The sequence below is a fragment of the Priapulus caudatus genome, unplaced genomic scaffold (genome assembly GCF_000485595.1).
Source record: "Priapulus caudatus unplaced genomic scaffold, Priapulus_caudatus-5.0.1 Scaffold117, whole genome shotgun sequence".
Lineage (NCBI taxonomy): Eukaryota > Metazoa > Priapulida > Priapulimorpha > Priapulimorphida > Priapulidae > Priapulus > Priapulus caudatus.
This window is the reverse complement of record NW_014577178.1, coordinates 141,254-162,347: the sequence shown is the minus strand read 5'-3', so window position 1 is coordinate 162,347 and position 21,094 is coordinate 141,254. Positions and strand designations below refer to the sequence as shown.

Here is a 21,094-nt window from a genome sequence, read left to right as displayed (position 1 = left end):
ACATGTTGAAATTGGGTTATAGTTGTTACTGCTATGCTCCCATATTAAACATCCTATTTTTTGAAGCACGCTAGTCGACGTACTTTCGAGCCACCGCAATTTTTTTGGCAAAAATGGGAATTGCCATTAGTCAGTTTCAGGTTCAACGGATTTTGTTCATTTTTGGTATGTGAATGAATAAGGGGCTAGGGTTTTTGATATTTTAAAGAAAAATTATGCAAATTAGGTATTTGGCAATTATATAGCATATTATATAGACCCAAACAGTCTGTTGGGTGTCACACTCGTCTGGTTTCGTTTTTACAAGATTTCAATTTGACATAGTCTTTAATGCCCAAAATTGGTATTCCTCTCGCACGCTGCGATAAAACGTCTAATATTTAGCAGTAAAGTTTTACAAACACATGTCGAACGCAAAGCATAACCTATTTATTTCAAACGTCATCGCTACAAAAGCGGTATAGGCGCCATGCTACGGTCACAATTGGTTTGAATTCAATTTGGTTTATAAAATGTATTATTGCGATAATACAGATGGCAACATCGTTTCTATATATGTATCGTCGATGGGTTGCCTCAAGTTAAACTGACTTCTTCTTACTCACATCATTTTGTGTCCTACATTTGTGGTGAGCTACAGTGGTCATTTGGACACCTTTCATTATAGACTGGTACCTTATCTCTCGAAATGTAATGACAGAGGTAAAAATAAATAGATGTAGAGATTAAGTACCGGTGCGATGGGCTCTTGCCGGGCAGTTTCTGTTAACATGTTTTTTTGTTAAAAAATATAACTTTTAATAAGGATTGCGTGTACATATTGGTGAAAATAGATGTGCGAGTGTTCTGATGGATGGTTAGCGATTCACTATGTTACACTTGGGTGTTAAATGCAAGGAGTACCAGTAAGTATCAGCAATGGTGTCGAGGAAAATGTGAAAAACGAGTTCGAAAAAATTTATGTGAGAAATCCTGCTTTAAAATGTTTGAGATGTTGGAGCCTATCAAGACGTTTTAATTGATATTTCTAAATTTTGATGAGTTTAACCCAGGAAAGCACCCTTTTCTAGGAACGAATTATGTTATCCGAAGATTTCTTGGTATTTTTAATATAGAATTTGTTCAAATTTGCGATTGGACCTTGCATACATAGCATGGGAATTTCCTAAACAATTTTGCAGCTGGCTATCTGGGAGCCACCAGCGCGGCTGGTCTCTGCAGTGAAAACATGGAAATCTCAGCAACAAATCAAGCAGACATAAAGCTTTCCAGACCTTCCAAACCTAAGAAACCTCTTCAGTTTAGCATGTTGGACAGAGTTTCGTCTGGCTGGCGCATCCATGATGAGTCCTGTCAAAATTTTTCTGAGACACCTCCATAGCCTTTTGTTAATAGTGCATCATATTTTCTGTAATTTTTATTTGTATTTTTGTTTTTAACCAAAGCTAAAGTCGGTTTTTATATGATGTCAAATAGTCAATTCCTTTATTATGCGGATTAGCTTGGCAAGCTACGGCACACAAATACGTTTGAAAGTTAATTTTTTGTTTGATAAATTTGTGTCCTGTGAAACAAATATAAAGATTATTTATTTCAGATTATTAATATTGTATATATAGATACTCCTAGCTAGTACAGTTGGCGTAGACATTATCCTGTGCAACAATTAATCAGTGTTCTTAATCTATACCTGGAGCCTACTGATTTTCATAAATTGTGTATAAATTATATTTATTTGTAAAACACATTGCTTTATATATTTATTGGATGTAATTTGGCGATATGTGATATAAGGAATTTGGGACATGCCCAAAACATTAATGTACAAATTGCTGTGAAAGCTTCAAATGATGATTTATGGAAAGCATCAATCTCTGTAATGTTATGTCCAAGTTTTGACTATAATACAGGTTAGCAGGTTTTCGGTAGTTCTCCTGTCGTAGTCTGTAAAAACGGCGTGTTCACGCACTAGGCCGGTTGAAAGAATCGTTTGTAGTTTCTCGCCCTTGTTCTGCTTGTTTCACCAGGCGGGCAAGCCCATCTAGCGTCAGGAACAATTATGGTTTTCTTTATGCCGTAAGGTTTTGGCTACTCAGAAAATAGCCTGCTCCACAAACATCTTAATCGGTTCTGCAGGAAGCGGAGGTTCAAATGATCTGGGTCTTGACATTGCAATGTAATGCATAATAATAGCTTATTTTCTTGCATTATATCAGAGCGTATAAAGTAAGGTATAACCTCTTTACATACGCTCTTGCATTATAATTCATCGTGTGCTAAGTAGGAGATTCAAGCCAGTTTTCGAATTTGTAGGTTCTGGATTCTCCATGCAAGGATCAGTGATACTCATGTATAGTGATGGATGGATGTGCAGTGCTTTTTGAGTAGAGTATAGATGATGTTTTGTATTGCCATGTTGATCATACTATTGTGACCTGGTGGAAGCGAATGAGCACTGTGGGGCAATTTTGCATTTTAGGTTTAACTACATTATTTAGATACCTGAGATTCATAAGCTTTCTATTGTTATATAGATATGGAAAAGTGGTCCTGGAAAAATGCAATATTTTAGGACCATTATAATAATCGAGAATATCATGCCGATTGAAAATTTCCTCTGAGAATTGTCTAAAATAAGGCTTGGAAAACTAATATCATTCACTGTATTATTAGCCGAACACTCCTTATACAATCATGTCAAATTTAAGCAGGTTTTAATAGAATTTAAAGACCGTTTTTGATTATACAGATTAAAAGTAACATTGGTAGATAATTGTTTTTGGGGGAGGGGGGAGGGGGGGGAGGGGGGGGATCACGTGAAAACGTGTCTAGGCGAAAATTAAAAAACTAATATTTTTTTTGTAAATGGATTGTAGCAAGTCGAAATGTGCTACTGTGCGACTTTACGCGACTCATTTGCTATCACGCGGTTCACCATATATGTTTCAATATATTTTAAGCGTTCAATTGTTATGCGTGAAGCGTTTCTTGTCACGGATGTTTACTACAATACATATACACATCCATGTCGTGTGCACGGTAGTCATGTATGGTCACGTTTACGCATACCATCAGTCTCTCACCGGTACTTCAATAGTACTTTCGTAAAACTAACTAAACGAGGATGGTCCGGCATCATGGCGAGTAGAGTGAAATTAGTTGAATCTGATGACCGTGGGTTTCAGCTTCACTTCGGTCGTTATAGGTGTTATGGAGCAGATCGTTTACCAATTATAAACTAGTCGTTTCACAAGTTAATAAGGATTAAAGAAAACATTTTACATGTTATAGTTCATTTCATCCGCCAGTGTAATGACGGTTACGCCATGACAAGTTGCCAGCAATTAAGTCATGTCACTTTAGCGTGCGCAGAACGTATTGTTTGCTCGGTAAGTCTACAATGTATATCATTAAATGCGATCACTGGGAATACAGTAGTGTGTATATTGTGAATAAGCGAAGGCGCTATATGTCATGCAGGTATGGTAAAAAAAATCCGCGCTTATGACATCTAGATATATGACATAAAGAATAAGTATCGCATTTTTATTTGTATTTCTCTATTCATAATGATAACTATCTGCTCTCAAGGATATTAAATTTTATCCCATGCAGAGCCTACGTGTACAGTACCGGGTTCGAACAGACAGAGAAAATTACTATACACGGAATAAGCTATGTTCAGGTTTGGCAATACAGGTCAGCTGTTAAAGTATGAACGCTGGGAGCTAGACAGTGGTAGAATTAGCCCCATACCAGACAGTAACGAAGTACGACTGACAACAAACAATAGGTAGGGTGGGTTACCTATGTGCGGTATATAACCACGTGCGTTCGGTAGATAGAGAGAGAGAGATCGGAGAGTACAGAGTGTAGCAGAGGACGAGTTATAATTAATAGACGATATTGGTCGAGTCAGCTACGGACTAATCAATAACGGCGTAGATTACTCAGCGCACCTCGGACTGTATGCATTCGACACCGTTATGGGCGGATGCATAAGTTAAGGGCTGTACAATTAAAGAGCATAACGGACTACGTAACATACATAGTTCGTGTTATGTTCTTTATTACCTGCAATTTAAATAGACGCTAGCAAGGGGTGAATGCACACACATCACGCGTAACCAACTATTACCGATTACCGGGGCTAGAAATAGACTTCTTGTATACGTTTTTTTTTCTTTAGGGAATAACTGTTCATGCGACTGGCTTATCAGACTGGATATACGCATAACTATAGCATATTTAGTTCATCTTTTGTATCCCGTATCCTTTTCTTATTTACACCTTCAGAAATATAAACTTGAATAAGGACAGTAAGCTGTAAGCTGGCCATACCAAGTTTGACCTTGCAAGAAATTTCGTTCGGAACGGAACGCACAAATCGCGCGAAGCGTCGTGATATCTAAAAACCCGCATAAAATTTATGGTTCAAGCCCGTATAGACCGAAGGCTCGATAGACCGAGGCCCTATCGACGGCGAAGTCGCGATAGACGAAGCCCTATAGACCGAACGGTCCGATAAGACCGAAGGTCCCGATAGACGCAAGGTTATGTGTTCAAGCGGTGTAAAAGATGCATTTTCGGAATACGCATTGGGGCTAAAGCGCTTCACACACACACACACACGGCACCGGCACGCACCGCACGCCATGCACACACCGCCACGCATGCCACAACACGCAGCACCACACACACGCACGCGCACACACGCACACACACACACACAACTTCACTCATGCTTTCTTTCTCGCACACATGCACCACACTCACACGCACGCACGCACGGGGCACACACACAACACACACACACACACACACCACACACACACAACCCACACTCTCTCTCAGCACACACACCATGGCCGCACACGCACCACGCACCACAGCACACAATACACACACACACACACACACAACACGCACACACACACACACACGCTGCGCGCCAGTACGCGACGCACACCAGTTGCTACGTACACACGCTAGCATGCGCACGTTAGTGAACACGCACGCACGCACGTGCTACGGTGCACACACAACACACAACACACACACAACACCACACACACACACACACGACACACACACACACACACACACGAGCACCGCACACACAACGCACGCACGCACGCCACCGCACCGCACACCGTGGTTACGACACACGCACGACACGCACGGTACGTGCACACAGCACACGACGCACACACGCACCGCAGATACAGCCACGCCACGTGTACGTGCACACGCAGTGTGCACGCCTACTGTACCGTACACACGCAGCGCACGCAGTGCAACGCACACGCGCGCACCACACACACACACACGCACCACCGACAACACACACACAATACACACCTCTTCCTCACACACACACACATGCGCACACGGCACACGCCACAACCACACACACACCACACACACACACACGACACGAGACACACACACAAAACGGCACACACACACACACACACACACGACACACAACACGAACAAACACAACACACCAACACGCACGGCACGCCACACCGTGCTACCGTACGACATGCATGCAGCGCACGGTGCTACGCGTGAACACGCACGCGGCACGCACGTGTAGCGTGCACACAAGCACAGGCGAGCGGGCGACGACGCACGAGTACACACGCACGTGTACGCTGCCCACACCGCCAGTTGTGCACGCCTATGTACGTAAGCACACGCATGCACGCACGGTGCAACGCACACGCCGCACACACAACGACACACACACACACACACACACGACAACACACCACACCATACACACCTTCCTTCCTCCACAGTCACATCACGCATGCGCACACGCGGGCCACACGCGACACACACACACACACACATTACAGCACACACACACACAACACGCACCACACACACACACACAACGCGGCGCAACGCACGCGACGCGGGGACACCCCGTGCTACAGCTAGCACACGCAATGCACGCGACGTGATACCGTGAACACGGCACGCCAACGCACGCTGTACTGTGGCACACCCACACCACACACGCAGTGCAACACACACACACGGACAACGCACGCCACGTACACACGGCACGTGTACGTGCACGAGCGCAGCGTGCTGCACGCCTATGTTTACGTTACACACGCCACGCAAGCAGCGCTGTACGTGTACACGCACGCACGTGTACGTGGCACCACGACACGCACGCCCACGTGCAGCACCACACTACGCACCACCGTGCGCGAATGCACGGCCACCGGCCCACCGCACGTCGTCGTATAGGGTCCCTTTTTCAATATTCGGTCATGATCGCGACCTTCGCGGGTCTATTATGGGTGCCGCTCGATTCAGATCATTCGGTCATATCGGGCCTTCGGGTTCTAGTACCCGGTCCGTTTCAAATATCGGTCTACTCGGACTTCGCGCTCTATCGCGGCCCTTCGGTCCTATAGGGCGGCCCCCCCCTAAAATTCGGATAACCTGAGCGTACTAGACACCGCTTTTGCCCATTTACACGCAAAACCACCACGAATTTGGACAGTAGTGGAGATGCTGTAATCCTTAAGTGTAGCAGACCCGTAACAGAAGGTTATCACGTTTAACGAGTGGCATGAATATCGTCACCAAGGTCATGAAATTACGGCGAGTACAACATAACTGTTTCGCCGCGCCATATATTTTTTACGTTATGTCGTTGGAGCTTATACTTATGCTAGGCCTGCCGACTGCCTCCCTGAGGCACAGCTGTTTTCTACCATTCTCCCTATCAACCAATATGCGGTGCGTACGAACGTGCGCGCGACCGGAGCTAGCTGTTCAGCCGCCTACCAAGGCCACAACGTGGCGGAGTGGGCCGAACACCAGCACTGTGTGAAAACACACTTTTGACTAACACCCGCATGCTGCACGATCGCTCGCCGCCTGTTAGGTGTCAGAGGTCGCCCGGAGGATACCTCGTCTCATTTTACACGATACCGCGCCGATTTGTCACTCGCGGATTGCTACCCTAGTGTACCAAACGTTGGCGACGGCCAGCGTTTCACGCCTACGACAGCGCATAACGTACGTCCGCTTCCCACCGCGGCGCCCGAAAGCACGGGCAACCATGCATCCCACTCTGAATGTCAGACTCCAGGTTGTCCGCCCGCGCTGATTTCGCACTCGCAAATCACCCATCGGAGCCCGGCGCGCCCGCGACACTTGTGAGTTGGAAACGCGATCCCTCTTTTGTCTATAGGTCCCTTTTCAATATTCGGTCTATCGGACCTTCGGTCTATAGGTCCCTTTTCAATATTCGGTCTATCGGACGGATTCGGACCTTCGGTCTATAGGTCCCTTTTCAATATTCGGTCTATCGGACCTTCGGTCTATCGGCCCTTCGGTCTATAGGGCGGCCCCCTAAAATTATAACCTGAGCGTATAGACACGCTTGCCATTTTACAGCAAAAACCACCACGAATTTGACAGTAGGAGTGCTGTAAATCTTAATATAGCAGACGTAACAAGTTACACGTTTAAAGTGGCATGAATATCGTCAAAGGTCATGAAATACGCGAGTACAACTAACTGTTCGCCGCGCCAATGATATTTTTCGTTTTGTCGTGGAGCTATATATGCTAGCCTGCCGACTGCCTCCCTGGGCACAGCTGTTTTTACCATTTCTCCCTATCAACAATATGGGTGCGTACGAAGTGCGCGCACGGAGCTAGCTTTAGCCGCTACCAAGGCCCACAAGTGGGAGTGGGGAAACCAGCATGGTGAAAACACATTTACTACACCCCATGTGCACGATCGCTCCCGCGTTAGGTCGTCAGAGGTCGCGGTACCTTTCATTTTACACGATACCGCGCCGAGTTTGTCACTGCGGATTGCTACCCTAGTGTACAAACGTGGGGAGACGCAGCGTTTCACGCTAAAGCAACACGTACGTCGCTCCCACGCGCGCGAAAGCCACGGGCAACCATCATCCCACTCTGATGTCAGGACTCAGGCGTGTCCGCCGGCGCTGATTCGCCACTCGCAGATCACACCATCGAGCCCCGGCCGCGACACGTTGTGAGGGGGGAAACGCGATCCCTCTAAAGACGTGCTGCGATATCCGGTGCCTGGTATTGAGCAATAGTTGAACAATTCGCAGCCGATGTGCCGCGCATTCGGCTTCACGGCGTTGACCGCAATGGCTCGACGACAGGCTCTGCTTATCCTAGTCGCAGTGCTACTGCTGGCACTGGCTGCTTTTACCGTATCGGAAAGGGGTGAGTAACTTGCAGGTGACCATGCATGCATAACGCTAATAAGCAAATGAGTATCTTAATTGGTACTGTGATTGTAGCCCTGCAATCAGTGCACAGCGCATCATAAGGTTGGTTAATCGTACTGTAATACTCTGTAAAGTCTATTATTCGCTACATGGACTAATTCAAGCAATACTAGAATCTACATCAAGCACACGTACGCCCGGCCGTGCGTTCGTGCATGCATAGTTTCCTGCCAGCGTGTGAGTGCTTGTAAGAATTTCGTTCCAGCGCGTGTGCGCGCATTCGTGCGTTCCAGCGTTTGTTCGTTTCTGCGTGCGTGCGTGTGTGCGAGAGAGCGTTCGCCAGTTCGTTCCAACGCGTATGCGTGCATTCGTGCTTTAGATCGTTAATTCTTTCGTTTGTTCGTTCATTTGCTCGTTCATGTGTGCGTGCGCGCGTGCGATCGAGCAAGAGTTTGTTCTTTCGGTGATGCGGTCGCGCGTGTGCACGTGCGTTTGAGGCGTTCGACCAAGCGGGCTAGCGAGCGAACTTCACTTCGTTAAATCGGCCCTGTATCATGGCTGTATGTGACCGCCTCTATATTCTCTATATGCCTATATAGTATTAGAAGAACATTAACATTGATTAACACAAGATCAGGGCTGCCAACATTGGGTGATAGATGAGAGTGAGATGCGAGGGAGCGAAGTAAACAGTCTGTGGTGTCACACTCGTCTGGTTCGTTTTACAAGATTTCATTGACAATATCTTTAATGCAAAATTGGTATTTCCTCTCCACCCTGCCGATAAAACGTCTATATTAGAGTAAAGTTTTACAAAACATGTCGGAACGCAGCATAACCTATTTATTTCAAACGTCATCGCTACAAAGCGGGTATAGCGCCATCTACGGTCACAAGTTGTGATTCATTTTGGTTTATAAATTATTATTGCGATATACAGATGGCAATCGTTTCTATAATGTACGTCGATGGTTGCTCAATTAAAACTGACTTCTTCTTACTCACTCATTTGTGTCCTTATTTGTGGTGAGCTACAGTGTCATTGACACTTTCATTATAGACTGGTACCTATCTCGAAATGTAGACAGAGGCAATATAGTGTAGAGATAAGGTACCGGTCGATGGCATCTTGCGAGTTTTGTTAACATATGTAAAAAAATATACTTTTTAATAGAGATTGGTGCACATATTGGTGAAAATAAGGATGTGCGAGTGTTCTATGATGTGTTAGCATTACTATTTACACTTGGTGTTATGCAAGGAGTACCAGTAAGTATCAGAATGGTCGAGAAAATGTGAAAACGGTTCGAAAAAATTTATGTGAGAAATCCTCGCTTTAAAATGTTTGAGATGTTGGAGCTATCAAGACGTTTTAATTGAATTTCTAAATTTTGTGAGTTTACCCAGGAAAGCACTTTTCTAGGAACGAATATGTTATCCCGAAAGATTTCTGGTATTTTGAAATAGAAATTGTTTCAATTTGCATTGGACCCTTGGCATACATACATGGGATTTCCTAACATTTTGCAGGCTGGTTTATCTGCAGCACCAGCCAGAGCTGTCTCTGCAGTGAAGAACATGAATCTTCAGCAACAAATCAAGGACATAAAGCTTCCAGACCTTCCAAACCTAAGAAACCTTCAGTTCTAGCATGTTGGACAGAGTTCGTCTGGCGGCCATCCATGAATGTCTGTCAAATTTTCTGAGACACTCCATAGCTTTTGCTAATAGTGCATCATATTTTCTGTAATTTTTATTTTGTATTTTGTTTAACAAAGTAAATCGGTTTTTATATATTCAAATATCAATTCTTTATTATGCGGTTACTTGCAAGCTGACACAAATACGTTGAAAGTTAATTTTTTGTTTGATAAATTTGTCGTGAAAACAAATTAAAGATTATTATTTCAGAATTATTAATATTTATATATAATACTCTAGCTAGTACAGTTGGGTAGACATTATCCTTGCAACAATTAATCAGTGTTTATCTATACCTGGGAGCCTTACTGATTTCTAAATTGTGTATAAATATATTTATTTTAAAAACTACATCTTGTAATTATTGATTGTAATTTGGCATATGTGATATCAAGGAATTGGGGACATGCAAAATTAAGTGTAAAATTTGTGAAACTTCAAGATGATTTATGGAAAGCATCAATCTCTGTCATTTATGTCCAAGTGATATAATACAGTAGCAGTTTTCGTAGTTCTCTGTCGTGTCTGTAAAACGCGTGTTCACGCACTAGGCCGGTTTGAAGAATCGTTTTGTAGGTTCTGCCTCTGGTTCTGCTTGTCACCAGGTGGGGCAGCGCCATCTAGCGTCAAGAATCAATTATGGTTTTCTGCGTAGGTTTGGCTACTCAGAAATAGCTCTCCCAAAATCTTATCGTTCTGCAGGAAGGGAGGTTCAAATGTCTGGGTTTGACCATTGCAATTACTCATAATACATACTATATTCTTGCATTATATCAAGAGCGTATAAAGAAGGTATAACCTTCTTTATACGCTCTTGATTATATTCATGTGTCTAAGTAGGAGATTCAAGCCAGTTTTGGAATTTGTAGGTTCTGGATTCTCATCAGGATCAGTGATACGTCATGTATAGTGATGGATGGATGTTGCAGTGCTTTTGATAGATATGGATGATGTTTTGTATTGCATGTTGATCATACTATGTGACCGGTGATAGCGAAATGAGTCACTTGGGGGCAATTTTGACATTTTAGGTTGAATACATATTTAGATACCTGAGATTCATAGCTTTCTATTGTTATATAGATATGGAAAAGTGGCTGAAAAATGAATATTTTATGACCATTATAAATCGAGATATCATGCGATTAAAATTTCCTGAGAATTGTCTAAAATAAGGGCTGAAAACTAATATCATTCACTGATATTATTAGCCGACACTCCTTATAAATCATTCAATTTAAGCAGGTTTTAATAGAATTAAGACGTTTTTGATTATACAGATTAAAAGTAAACATTGTAGATAATTGTTTTGAAAAAAAAATTTCACGAAAATTAAAAAAATAATATTTTTTTTAAATCGATTGTACAGTAGAATGCTACTGTGCGACTTCCGACTCATTTGGCTATCACGGGTCACATATATGTTTCAATATATTTTAAGGTTATTGTTATGGTGAAAGCGTTTCTTGTCACCTATGTTACTACAACTATACACATCAATGCGTGTGCACGTGGTAGTACATGTATGGGTCACGTTTATCCATACCATCAGTCTACTCACCGTACTTCAATAGTACTTCTAAAACTAACTAAGAGGATGGTCCGGCATCCATGGCGAGTAGAGTGAATTTAGTTGATCTGATGAACGTGGTTAGCTTCACCTTGGTCGTTATAGGTGTTAGGCAGCAATCGTTTACAATTATAAATATCGTTTCCAATTAAAAGGATAAAGGAAACATTTTACTGTTTATACCATTTCATCCCCATGTAATGACGGTTATCGCATGACATTGCACAATTAAGTCATGTCATTTAGCGTGGCAGAACTATTGTTTCTCTGTAATCTACAATGTATATCATTAATTCGATCACTGAGGTGTGTATATTGTGAATAGCGAATGGCGCTATATGTCATGCGTATGTAAAAAAAAATCCGCGTTTATGACATATAATATATGACATAAAGAATAAGTATCGCATTTTTATTTGTATTTCTAATATCATAATGATAATATCTGATCTCAAGGATATTAAATTTTATCCCCATGCAGGCTACGTGTAATACCGTCGAAAGACAGAGAAATAAATATACAGGAATAAGCTATTGTTCCAGGTTGGCATACAGGTCAGCTGTGTAAAGTATAACGCTGGACTAGACAGTGGTAGAATTAGCCAATTACAGACAGTAACGAAGTACGGACTGACAACAAACAATAGGTAGGCGTGTCTACCTATGTGGGTATATAACCACGTGTTCGGCTAGATAAGAGAGAGAGATCGGAGAGAGAGTGTAGCAGAGACAGTACATAATTAATAGACGATATTGGTTCGAGTCAGCTACGATACATCAATAACCTAGATTACTCGCGCACCTCGACTGTATGCATTCGACCCGTTATGGGCGGATGCATAGTTAAGGCTGTACAATTAAAGAGATAACTGGATACGTAACATCATAGTTCGTTATGTTCTTTATTACCTGCATTTAAATAGACGCTAGCAAGGGTGTAATGCACACACTCACGCGTAACCACTATTACGATTACGGGTAGAAATAGACTTCCTTATATACGTTTTTTTTTCTCTAGGAAATAACTGTTCATGCGACTGCTTATCAGACTGATAACGGCTAACTATAGCATATTTAGTTCATCTTTTGTATCCCGTATCTTTTCTTATTTTACACTTCAGAAATGATAAACTTGAATAAGGAAAGCTAGCTGCCATGCAGTTTGACCTTGCAAGAAATTTCGTTTCGGAAGGAACGCAAAATCGCGCGAAGGTCGTGATATCTAAAAACCGCATAAAATTATGGTTACAGCCCTATAGACCGAAGGTCCGATAGACCGAAGGCCCTATAGACCGAAGGTCCGATAGACCGAAGGCCCTATAGACCGAAGGTCCGATAGACCGAAGGTCCGATAGAGCCGAAAGGTTATGTGTTCAAGGTGTAAAGATGATTTCGGAATACGCAGTGGCTACGGCGTTCGACGACACACACGAGCACACGCACGCACGCACGCACGCATGCACACACGCAGCGCATGCACAACAGCACGCACACACAGCACACAGCACGCGCACCCACGCAACACACCACAACGAACACTTCCCTCTCTCGTCTGCTTCTCTACACATGAAAAAGCACGCACGCACACGACAGCGCAGCGCACGGGCACAGCACACACGACACACGCACAGCACAGCACACAGCACACCACACACAACAACACACTCTCTCATCTGCACACACAGCCGCAGCACGCACACGGCACACACAGCACACATACACACACACACACACACACAGCACACACGCGCACAGCACAGCAACACACACGCGCGCGGGCGCACGTACGCACGCCGACACCCGTGTACGTACACAGCACGCATGCACGCACGTGTACCTGTGAACACGCACGCACGCACGTGTACTGCTGCACACACCACACACACACACACACACACACACAGCCACACAAGCACACACAACAGCACACACACACACACACACGCACACGACGCGACACACACAGCACACGCACGCCACGCACGCACGCAGCGCACACGCGTCGTACGTACACACGCACGCACGGCACGTGTACGTGCACACACAGCACACGCACACAGCCAGCGCGCACTGGTACACAACGCAACGTGTAGCGTGCAGCACGGGCACGTGTGCACGCCATTGTACGTACACACGGCACGCACGCACGTGACACACGCCACACGCGCCGCACACAGCCTACACACCCACAGCACACACACGTCACAACACCACACATACACACGCTCTCTCACTGAGCACACTAATCACATGCCACACGCACACGCACACCACACACAGCACATACACACACACACACACACCACACACACACATCACCACCACACACACACACACAGCAGCACACACAGCCAAGCACGGCACACACACAGCACCACACAGCTACCACACGCACGCGACAGCAGCACCGTGTTACGTACACATGCATGCAGGCCAAGCGTCGTACGTGAACCGCACGCCACGCACGTGTACAGTGCACACACAACACACACACGCAGCAACGCACGCACGCTAGCAGCACGCACGTGTACGTGCCACACTCACGTGTGCACGCCTATGTACGTACCCACGCATGGCAGCCGCACGTGCACACGCACAGCGCGCAGCACGCACACACACACACACACAGCACAGCACACACCACACACACACACATTACACACCTCTCTCACACACAGCACATGGCGCACACGCACCACGCACACGGACACAGCACAGCACAGCACTACACACACACACACACACACGCACAGCGACACACACACACACGCGCGCCACGCACGCACGGAACACCCGTGCTAGCGCTGACACACGCATGCAGCTGCACGTGTACGTGAACAACGCACGCACGCCACGTGTACGTGCACACACACACACACGGAGCGCCACACGACACACCACGCACGCACACAGCGCACGCAGCAGGCTCTAGCACACGCAGCGTTGCTACGTCGCCCACACGCTACGTTGTGGCACGCCTATGCTACGTACAGCACGCCACGCAACGCAGTGTACGTGTCAACGCACGCACGTGTACGTGCACACCACGCACGCAGCACGTGCCAGCACACACGTACGCACAGCTGTGCGCATGCACGCACGCAACCCAGCGTCGGTGTCTATAGTCCTCTTTTCAATATTCGTCTATCGACCTTCAGCGTCTAGTTAGGTCCCTTTTCAATATTCGCGTCTGATCGACCTGGCTCGTCTATAGCGTTCCCCTTTTCATATTTCGGTCTATCGACCTTCGGTCTATGCGTCGCCTTCGGTCTATAGGGCCGGCCCCTAAAATTATTTAACCTGGCAGCGTATAGACACGCTTGCCTATTTTACCAAGCGCAAAAACCAGCCACGAATTTGAGCAGTAGGCAGTGCTGTAAATCTTAAGTATAGCAGAGCGGTAAAGCCAAGTTACACGTTTAAAGTGGCGATGAATATTCGTCAAAGGTCATGAAATACGCGAGCTTACAGACTAACTGTTCGACGCCGGCCCAATGGATATTTTCGCTTTTGTCGTGGAGCCTAATATATGCTAGCCTGCGACTGCTCCCTGGGCCACAGCTGTTTTTTACCATTTTCCCACCTACTGCAACAATATGGGTGCGCTACGAAGTGCGCGCACGGGAGCTAGCTTTAGCGCGCTACCCAAGGCCCAACAAGTGGAGTGGGGAAACCAAGCATGGTGAAAACACATATCTACAACCCCATGTGCACGCATCGCTCGTCGCGGCGTTAGGTCGTCAGGGTCGCGGTACCCTTTCATTTTACACGCATTACGCGCCCGAGTTTGTCACTGCCGATTGCTACCCTTAGTGTACAAAACGTGGGGAGACGCCAGCGTTTCACGGGCTAAAGCAACACGTAGCGTCGCTCCCACGCGCGCGAAAGCGCTCACGGCGCCAACCATTCATCCGCACTCCTGATGTGCAGGACTGCGAGGCGTGTCCCGGCCGGCGCTTGATTCGAGCGCACTCGCAGCATCACAGCGCATCGCAGCCGCCGCCGCGACAGCGTTGTGAGGCGGCGGGAACGCGATCCCTCTAAAGACGTGCTGGCGATATCCGGTGCCTGCCGTAATTGAGCAATAGTTGAACAATTCGCAGCCGGATGTAGGCTCGCGCATTCGGCTCTTCACGGCTGTTTGACCGAATGCCTTCGACGGACAGGCTCTGCCTTATCCTAGTCGGAAGTGCTACTGCTGGGCAGCTGGCCTGCTTTTACCGTATCGGAAAGCGGGTGAGTAACTTGCAGGTGACCATACGCATGCATAACGCCGTATAAGCAAATTGAGGTATGCTTAATTCGGTACTGTGCATTTAGCCCTCAATCAGTGCAGCGAGCGCATCATAAGCGTTGGTTAATCGTACTGTAATACTTCGTAAAAGTCTATTAATTCGCCTACATGGACTAATTCAAGCCCAATACTAGAATCTAAGCATCAAGCAGCGACGTAACGCCCGGCCCGTGCGTTTCGTGCATGGCATAGTTTCCTGCCCAGCGTGTGCAGTGCTTGCTAAGAATTTCGTTCCAGCGCGTGTGCGCGCAGTTCGTGCGCTTCCAGCCCGTTTGTTCGTTTCTGCGCTCGTGCGTGTTTTTCTTTCTTTTTCTCTTTTTTTCTGTGCGAGAAGCAGCGTTCGCCAGTTCGTTTCCAGGTACGGGCGTATGCGTGCTATTCGTGCGCTTTAGCAATCGTTAATTCTTTCGTTTGTTACGTTCATTTGCTGCGTTCATGGTGGCAGTGCGCGCGTAGCGCATCGAGCCAAGAGTATTGTTGCTTTCGGTGGTGCGGGTCGCGCGTGTGCGCACGTGCGTTTGCAGGCGTCGACCAAGCGGGCCTAGCGAGCCGAACGTTCAGCTTCGCTTAAATCGGCCCTGTATCATGGCTGTAGTGTGACCCGCCTCTATATTCTCTATATGCCTATATAGTATTAAAAGAACATTAACATGATAACACAAGATCAGGGCTGCCACATTGCGGTGCATAGCATGAGAGCCGTTTGAATGATGCCGAGGACGGCGAAGCCGACCGAGGGGGGTGTGGGCAAGGGGGTTTCCTTCCCTCCCACAGTAGGGAGCTTTTGCATTTTATAACTTCAATTTGTGCAATTTGGTGCAATGCTAAAGTGCTGTTTTCAGATATTGTAAGATTTTTTTTGCTGTGCGTGAGATATTTCAGCGTTTTATTCATGAAGAGATATTCATGCGTGAGATATCTCAGCATTTTTTTGCTGTGCGTGAGATATTGTAAGATCAGCGTGAGAGCGTGAGATTTGGTCAAAATGCGTGAGAGTTGGCAGCCCTGAAGATAGATATATGTTATTATACTCCTGATGTTATCTGAAACTAGCAGTATAATAACGGTTTTGTTATTATCGCTGTTATATGGCACGTGGTAGTACAACAGAAAATTTATTTAGTGCTTATCACTTCCATTGCAGCCGTGTCCTGTCGAGATGGGAACGTGGTTTATCAAGTTGGCGAAAGATGGAGAACATGGTGTGCAAGATGTATATGTACAGGAGTAGGCAAACCAAGGTGCCAGTGGTAAGCATCGTAACTGCATAAATTCTGATGCATACGTGCGAGCATTTCTATGTCACAGACAGTTATATGTAATCTCTGAAAGGAAACAGTTCCAGACATGCGTAATTGACGTTCAGATTCCAGGCCACAGTTTAGGGAAAGTTCAATTTTATGTAGATGATATATTGAACTTTCATATATCCAATTTTTTATAATTGAAACAATTAAAGTTGCATCATCATAGCAACTGTTTTAGTTATATCACTGTTATATGCGGCAGCACAAAAATAATTTCATTAAATTGACCTACTTATTCTGCATACAATTTTGTATTCGATATCAACAAAAAATAACTAAAAAATCGATTCTCATATGTGCTGGGTGTTGTTAAGAATATTGTCATTACTTACACTTCCTGCTGTGGTGATCACGAAATTTATATTTTTATTGAATGTGATACATTTGAAATGCATTTCCTACAATGAAGGCTATACATTGTGTGGTGAAAATTGTTGGTCAATTGAACATGAATTGTCAATATTTCTTACAGGTTATGTGCAAGTATTCTGACCGGCCGGTGAAACATGGTTGAGCGTCGCAACTGTAAATATTTATGGAGGTGCAATCAACCAATCATGCGTTGCAACAATGAAGTGCACATTCTTCGAATGAACACATCTGCAAACACAGAAGAGCATTTTCTCCGTGCTGAACATAGCTATTCCAACAAGGCAGACATATACAGAGGCATTCCTCAATTGGCATTTCGTTATTCCAGTAATTTGTACCATCATACCATGTGCAGGAATAGGATCCCACTCGGTATGCAGGCCATGCATAAGCAGCAATCATTGTTCATTTGTGTTCATTATCTGAGATAGGTAGGATTCACATTGTCACTTTTCTCTACTCAAGAAGAATAAGAAGTGAATAGGCATTTATACATGTAATTACTATGAAATACTTATATTTTATTCATCAGTTACATGTTGTTCAGTGACATGTGTGGGGGGCAGTGTTGTAGGTCTCGAGGCCGGTCTTGGCCTCGAGACCGTTTTCCTTGGTCTCGGTCTCGGTCTTGGCCTCGGAGTGCAATGACTCGGTCTTGGCCTCGGAGTGCAATGACTCGGACTCGGACTCGGGTCGAGGCCGGCTCGAGGCCACTATTGTGTTCATGAATTATAACATAACATATATTGATCATTCAGATAAATAAATCACTTGGTGTACTTTTATTAATGATGTACAAAATGCTCTTATGTATGAAATCTGTGTTATGCTCATAAAATGGGCCTTGGTTGTTTTTAGAGCCGGCAAATGAGGTTTTGTTTCGACATATATGCAGTCTCACAATAGTTTTAATGTAAAGCATATATTTTATGTAATAGTTGTCACTTTGATTACGAAACTATATTAGTTCGTCAGAGATTTTCCTTATTATTTTACATTAATATTATTCACAAGTACAAAGCTATTAATATACATATCTAAAGAGTATTGTAGTAAATGGTTTGTATGCATTAGTTGACATTGCTGTTGCATGTGGTTATTCTTTGATTATGCATTGTTAACTAAGATTTTTGATAGCGATGAAATATGGTTGTAAATCCGTGTGTCCTATATATGCTCCATTGTATAAGTTCAGTTCTGTGATTTATATTATTTTCAATAAATTAACTTTTTTTCTAATTTTGAATTTTTTGTTACTATACTATTTTTTAAATACAAGTTACATTACTACTAAGATTGTTGCAAGACGGCCCTTTCTTCTTGTGCAGTTCTTAGCAGGGGCGTGTACAAGGGGGGGATCCAGGGGGTCCGGACCCCCACCCTGCTCGCGCAGAAAACGCATCTAAGGGGGTCTAATTTCAACAATTTTCTAGGGGAGGGCCCCCCAGACCCCCCTCCCCTTCGCGTGCTCGCAAGTTTGGGTTACGGTTAGACCCCCCCCCATGGTACAAATCCTGTACACGCCCCTGCCTAGAGTGATCTCCTGTCTTACCAATCATGTTTGGGCCATGACTGGTTATAGAAAAAAACAAGTTCGGTTAGGTTATTGTTTATTTACTATCGAAAATAGTATAACTAGAATAAAAATTATGTCGAATCGTATTATAAAAATTTGAAAAATGTGCTCATAAATGCGGTAAAAACCTGCTGACAAACTTGTTTTAACCTGTAAGTGAATTGCAGGTTAAAATTATTACATTTTGTGAAACACAGATGGCAGCACAACACGTCATTCGGTGTTTGCTTATATCAAATCACTGATCTATATTATATAATATAGATTATATTATAGAGATCAGTGTATCAAATACGTAGCTATTTACGAGTCCTTTACACATACACACGTATTACGAGGTATAATTATGTTAACGTGAATTATGTTACACACGCCCTGGAAGCGGTAGATACATCCCCCTAATTATATACATAAATAAATAATTATTTATTTAAAACCGCATGATAAATGGTGCGGCATTCTATTCGTAAAATATTATAAGATACACTGTTTGACCGCACATATAACAGTACGGTACCGCAGCGTTATGATAACGGTATTCGCATTGTACGGCCGTACGGCTGTACGTACAAATATTGGGCCATTGATTAAAATTTATCAATGATCTTATGCTAAGCCTATAAAAAAAATTGCGCGTAGCAGCATTATACATGTTATATCGCTCTAGAGTAACTTCCTGCTATAGTGTTTCCGTCGATAACATTTCGCTTGTTAACAACTAGTGATTTATTTTGAATGTCGAATTTAGTTTGCACACTTGTAACGAACCGCTATAGACATGTATGTGCACAAATAATATATAAAATAACGTAGTAATAGATTATAATGGCATTTATACATTTAAAGTGATTACGTCACCGTAAATAGTAAAACAAAAAAATCCACTTTTTCACAAAATATAAGTAATTCTGTTCAATTTTTATGGTTAAATTGCTGCATTATACTTCTTATTTTACTATATTGTTCGATATGAACATACACTCGTGACTCATACATAGCCCATAGCAAGCAATTAATGTTAGGAACACTAATATCAAATCGTCCAGGTTTTATGGATTTTTAACTAGTTGAGAAACAATCTTATCAGGTAAGAATTTGAGTTTTGGGTTTAGTCCCGTTAGTTCTTACTTTTAATGTAAAAAAATGGCAACAAAAATTTTACAAATTTTACCATAGAAAATTCGTGACGTAGTTAATTTAATTTGAAATCCAGCAAGTTTAATAATTTTCTGTGATCTTCAGGGGTTTCTCACACAACCGAATTGAAACTAAAGTTTAAATGTTGATATATATATATACGCGCGCGCGCGCGTGTGTGTGTGTGTGTGTGTGTGTGTGTGTGTGTGTGTGTGTGTGTGTGTGTGTGTGTGTGTGTGTGTGTGTGTGTGTGTGTGTGTGTGTACGTAGTGTGTGTGTGTGTGTGTGTGTGTGTGTGTGTGTGTGTGTGTGTGTGTGTGTGTGCGTGCGTGCGTGGGCGCGTTTATCAGTGCGTACGTTCGTGTGTGCGTGTATGTGCTCCTGGGATGTCGTCTGCTTATACGAACGCCGCTGTCTGCCGCACCGCACTAGTTACATCAGGGCTTCACCGATCATTCCCATCCCTCGTCCGCATCCCTGCACTCCTCAGCCTCCCGCCGCATCCTCCACATCTCTCAGCCGCCATCTCCCGGCGGGCGTACGTTTACATTTGTTCGCATCATCGTCACATCGTCCCTAGTGAGCGTTCATTACCATAATATTATAGATGTGCTGCTATAACGCTGCTGCTCGCCAGACGTGACTGTGTGGCGCTTCAGAGTCGGGTTCCGCCATGTACATTATATATATATATATGTATGTATGTATGTATGTATGTGTGTGTGTGTGTGTGTGTGTGTGTGTGTGTGTGTGTGTGTGTGTGTGTGTGTGTGTGTGTGTGTAGAGAGAGAGAGAGAGAGAGAGAGAGAGAGAGAGAGAGAGAGAGGAGCGAGAGAGAGAGAGAGAGAGACGAGAGAGAGAGAGAGAGAGAGAGAGAGAGAGAGGAGCG

General features: G+C 44.4%; 1 protein-coding gene across 1 annotated transcript in view; it reads left to right on the top strand.

Annotated features, from left to right (window-relative positions):
• The window catches only part of LOC106805560 (AP-3 complex subunit sigma-2-like), a 19,343-nt gene extending 7,423 nt beyond the window's left edge, over positions 1 to 11,920 (top strand). Inside the window, exon 6 of the mRNA XM_014807208.1 lies at positions 9,779 to 11,920. Coding sequence (XP_014662694.1) covers positions 9,779 to 9,898 — 120 coding nt within the window. The 3' untranslated portion in view covers positions 9,899 to 11,920. The remainder of the gene's footprint in view (positions 1 to 9,778) is intronic.
• Positions 11,921 to 21,094: the final 9,174 nt, after the last annotated feature.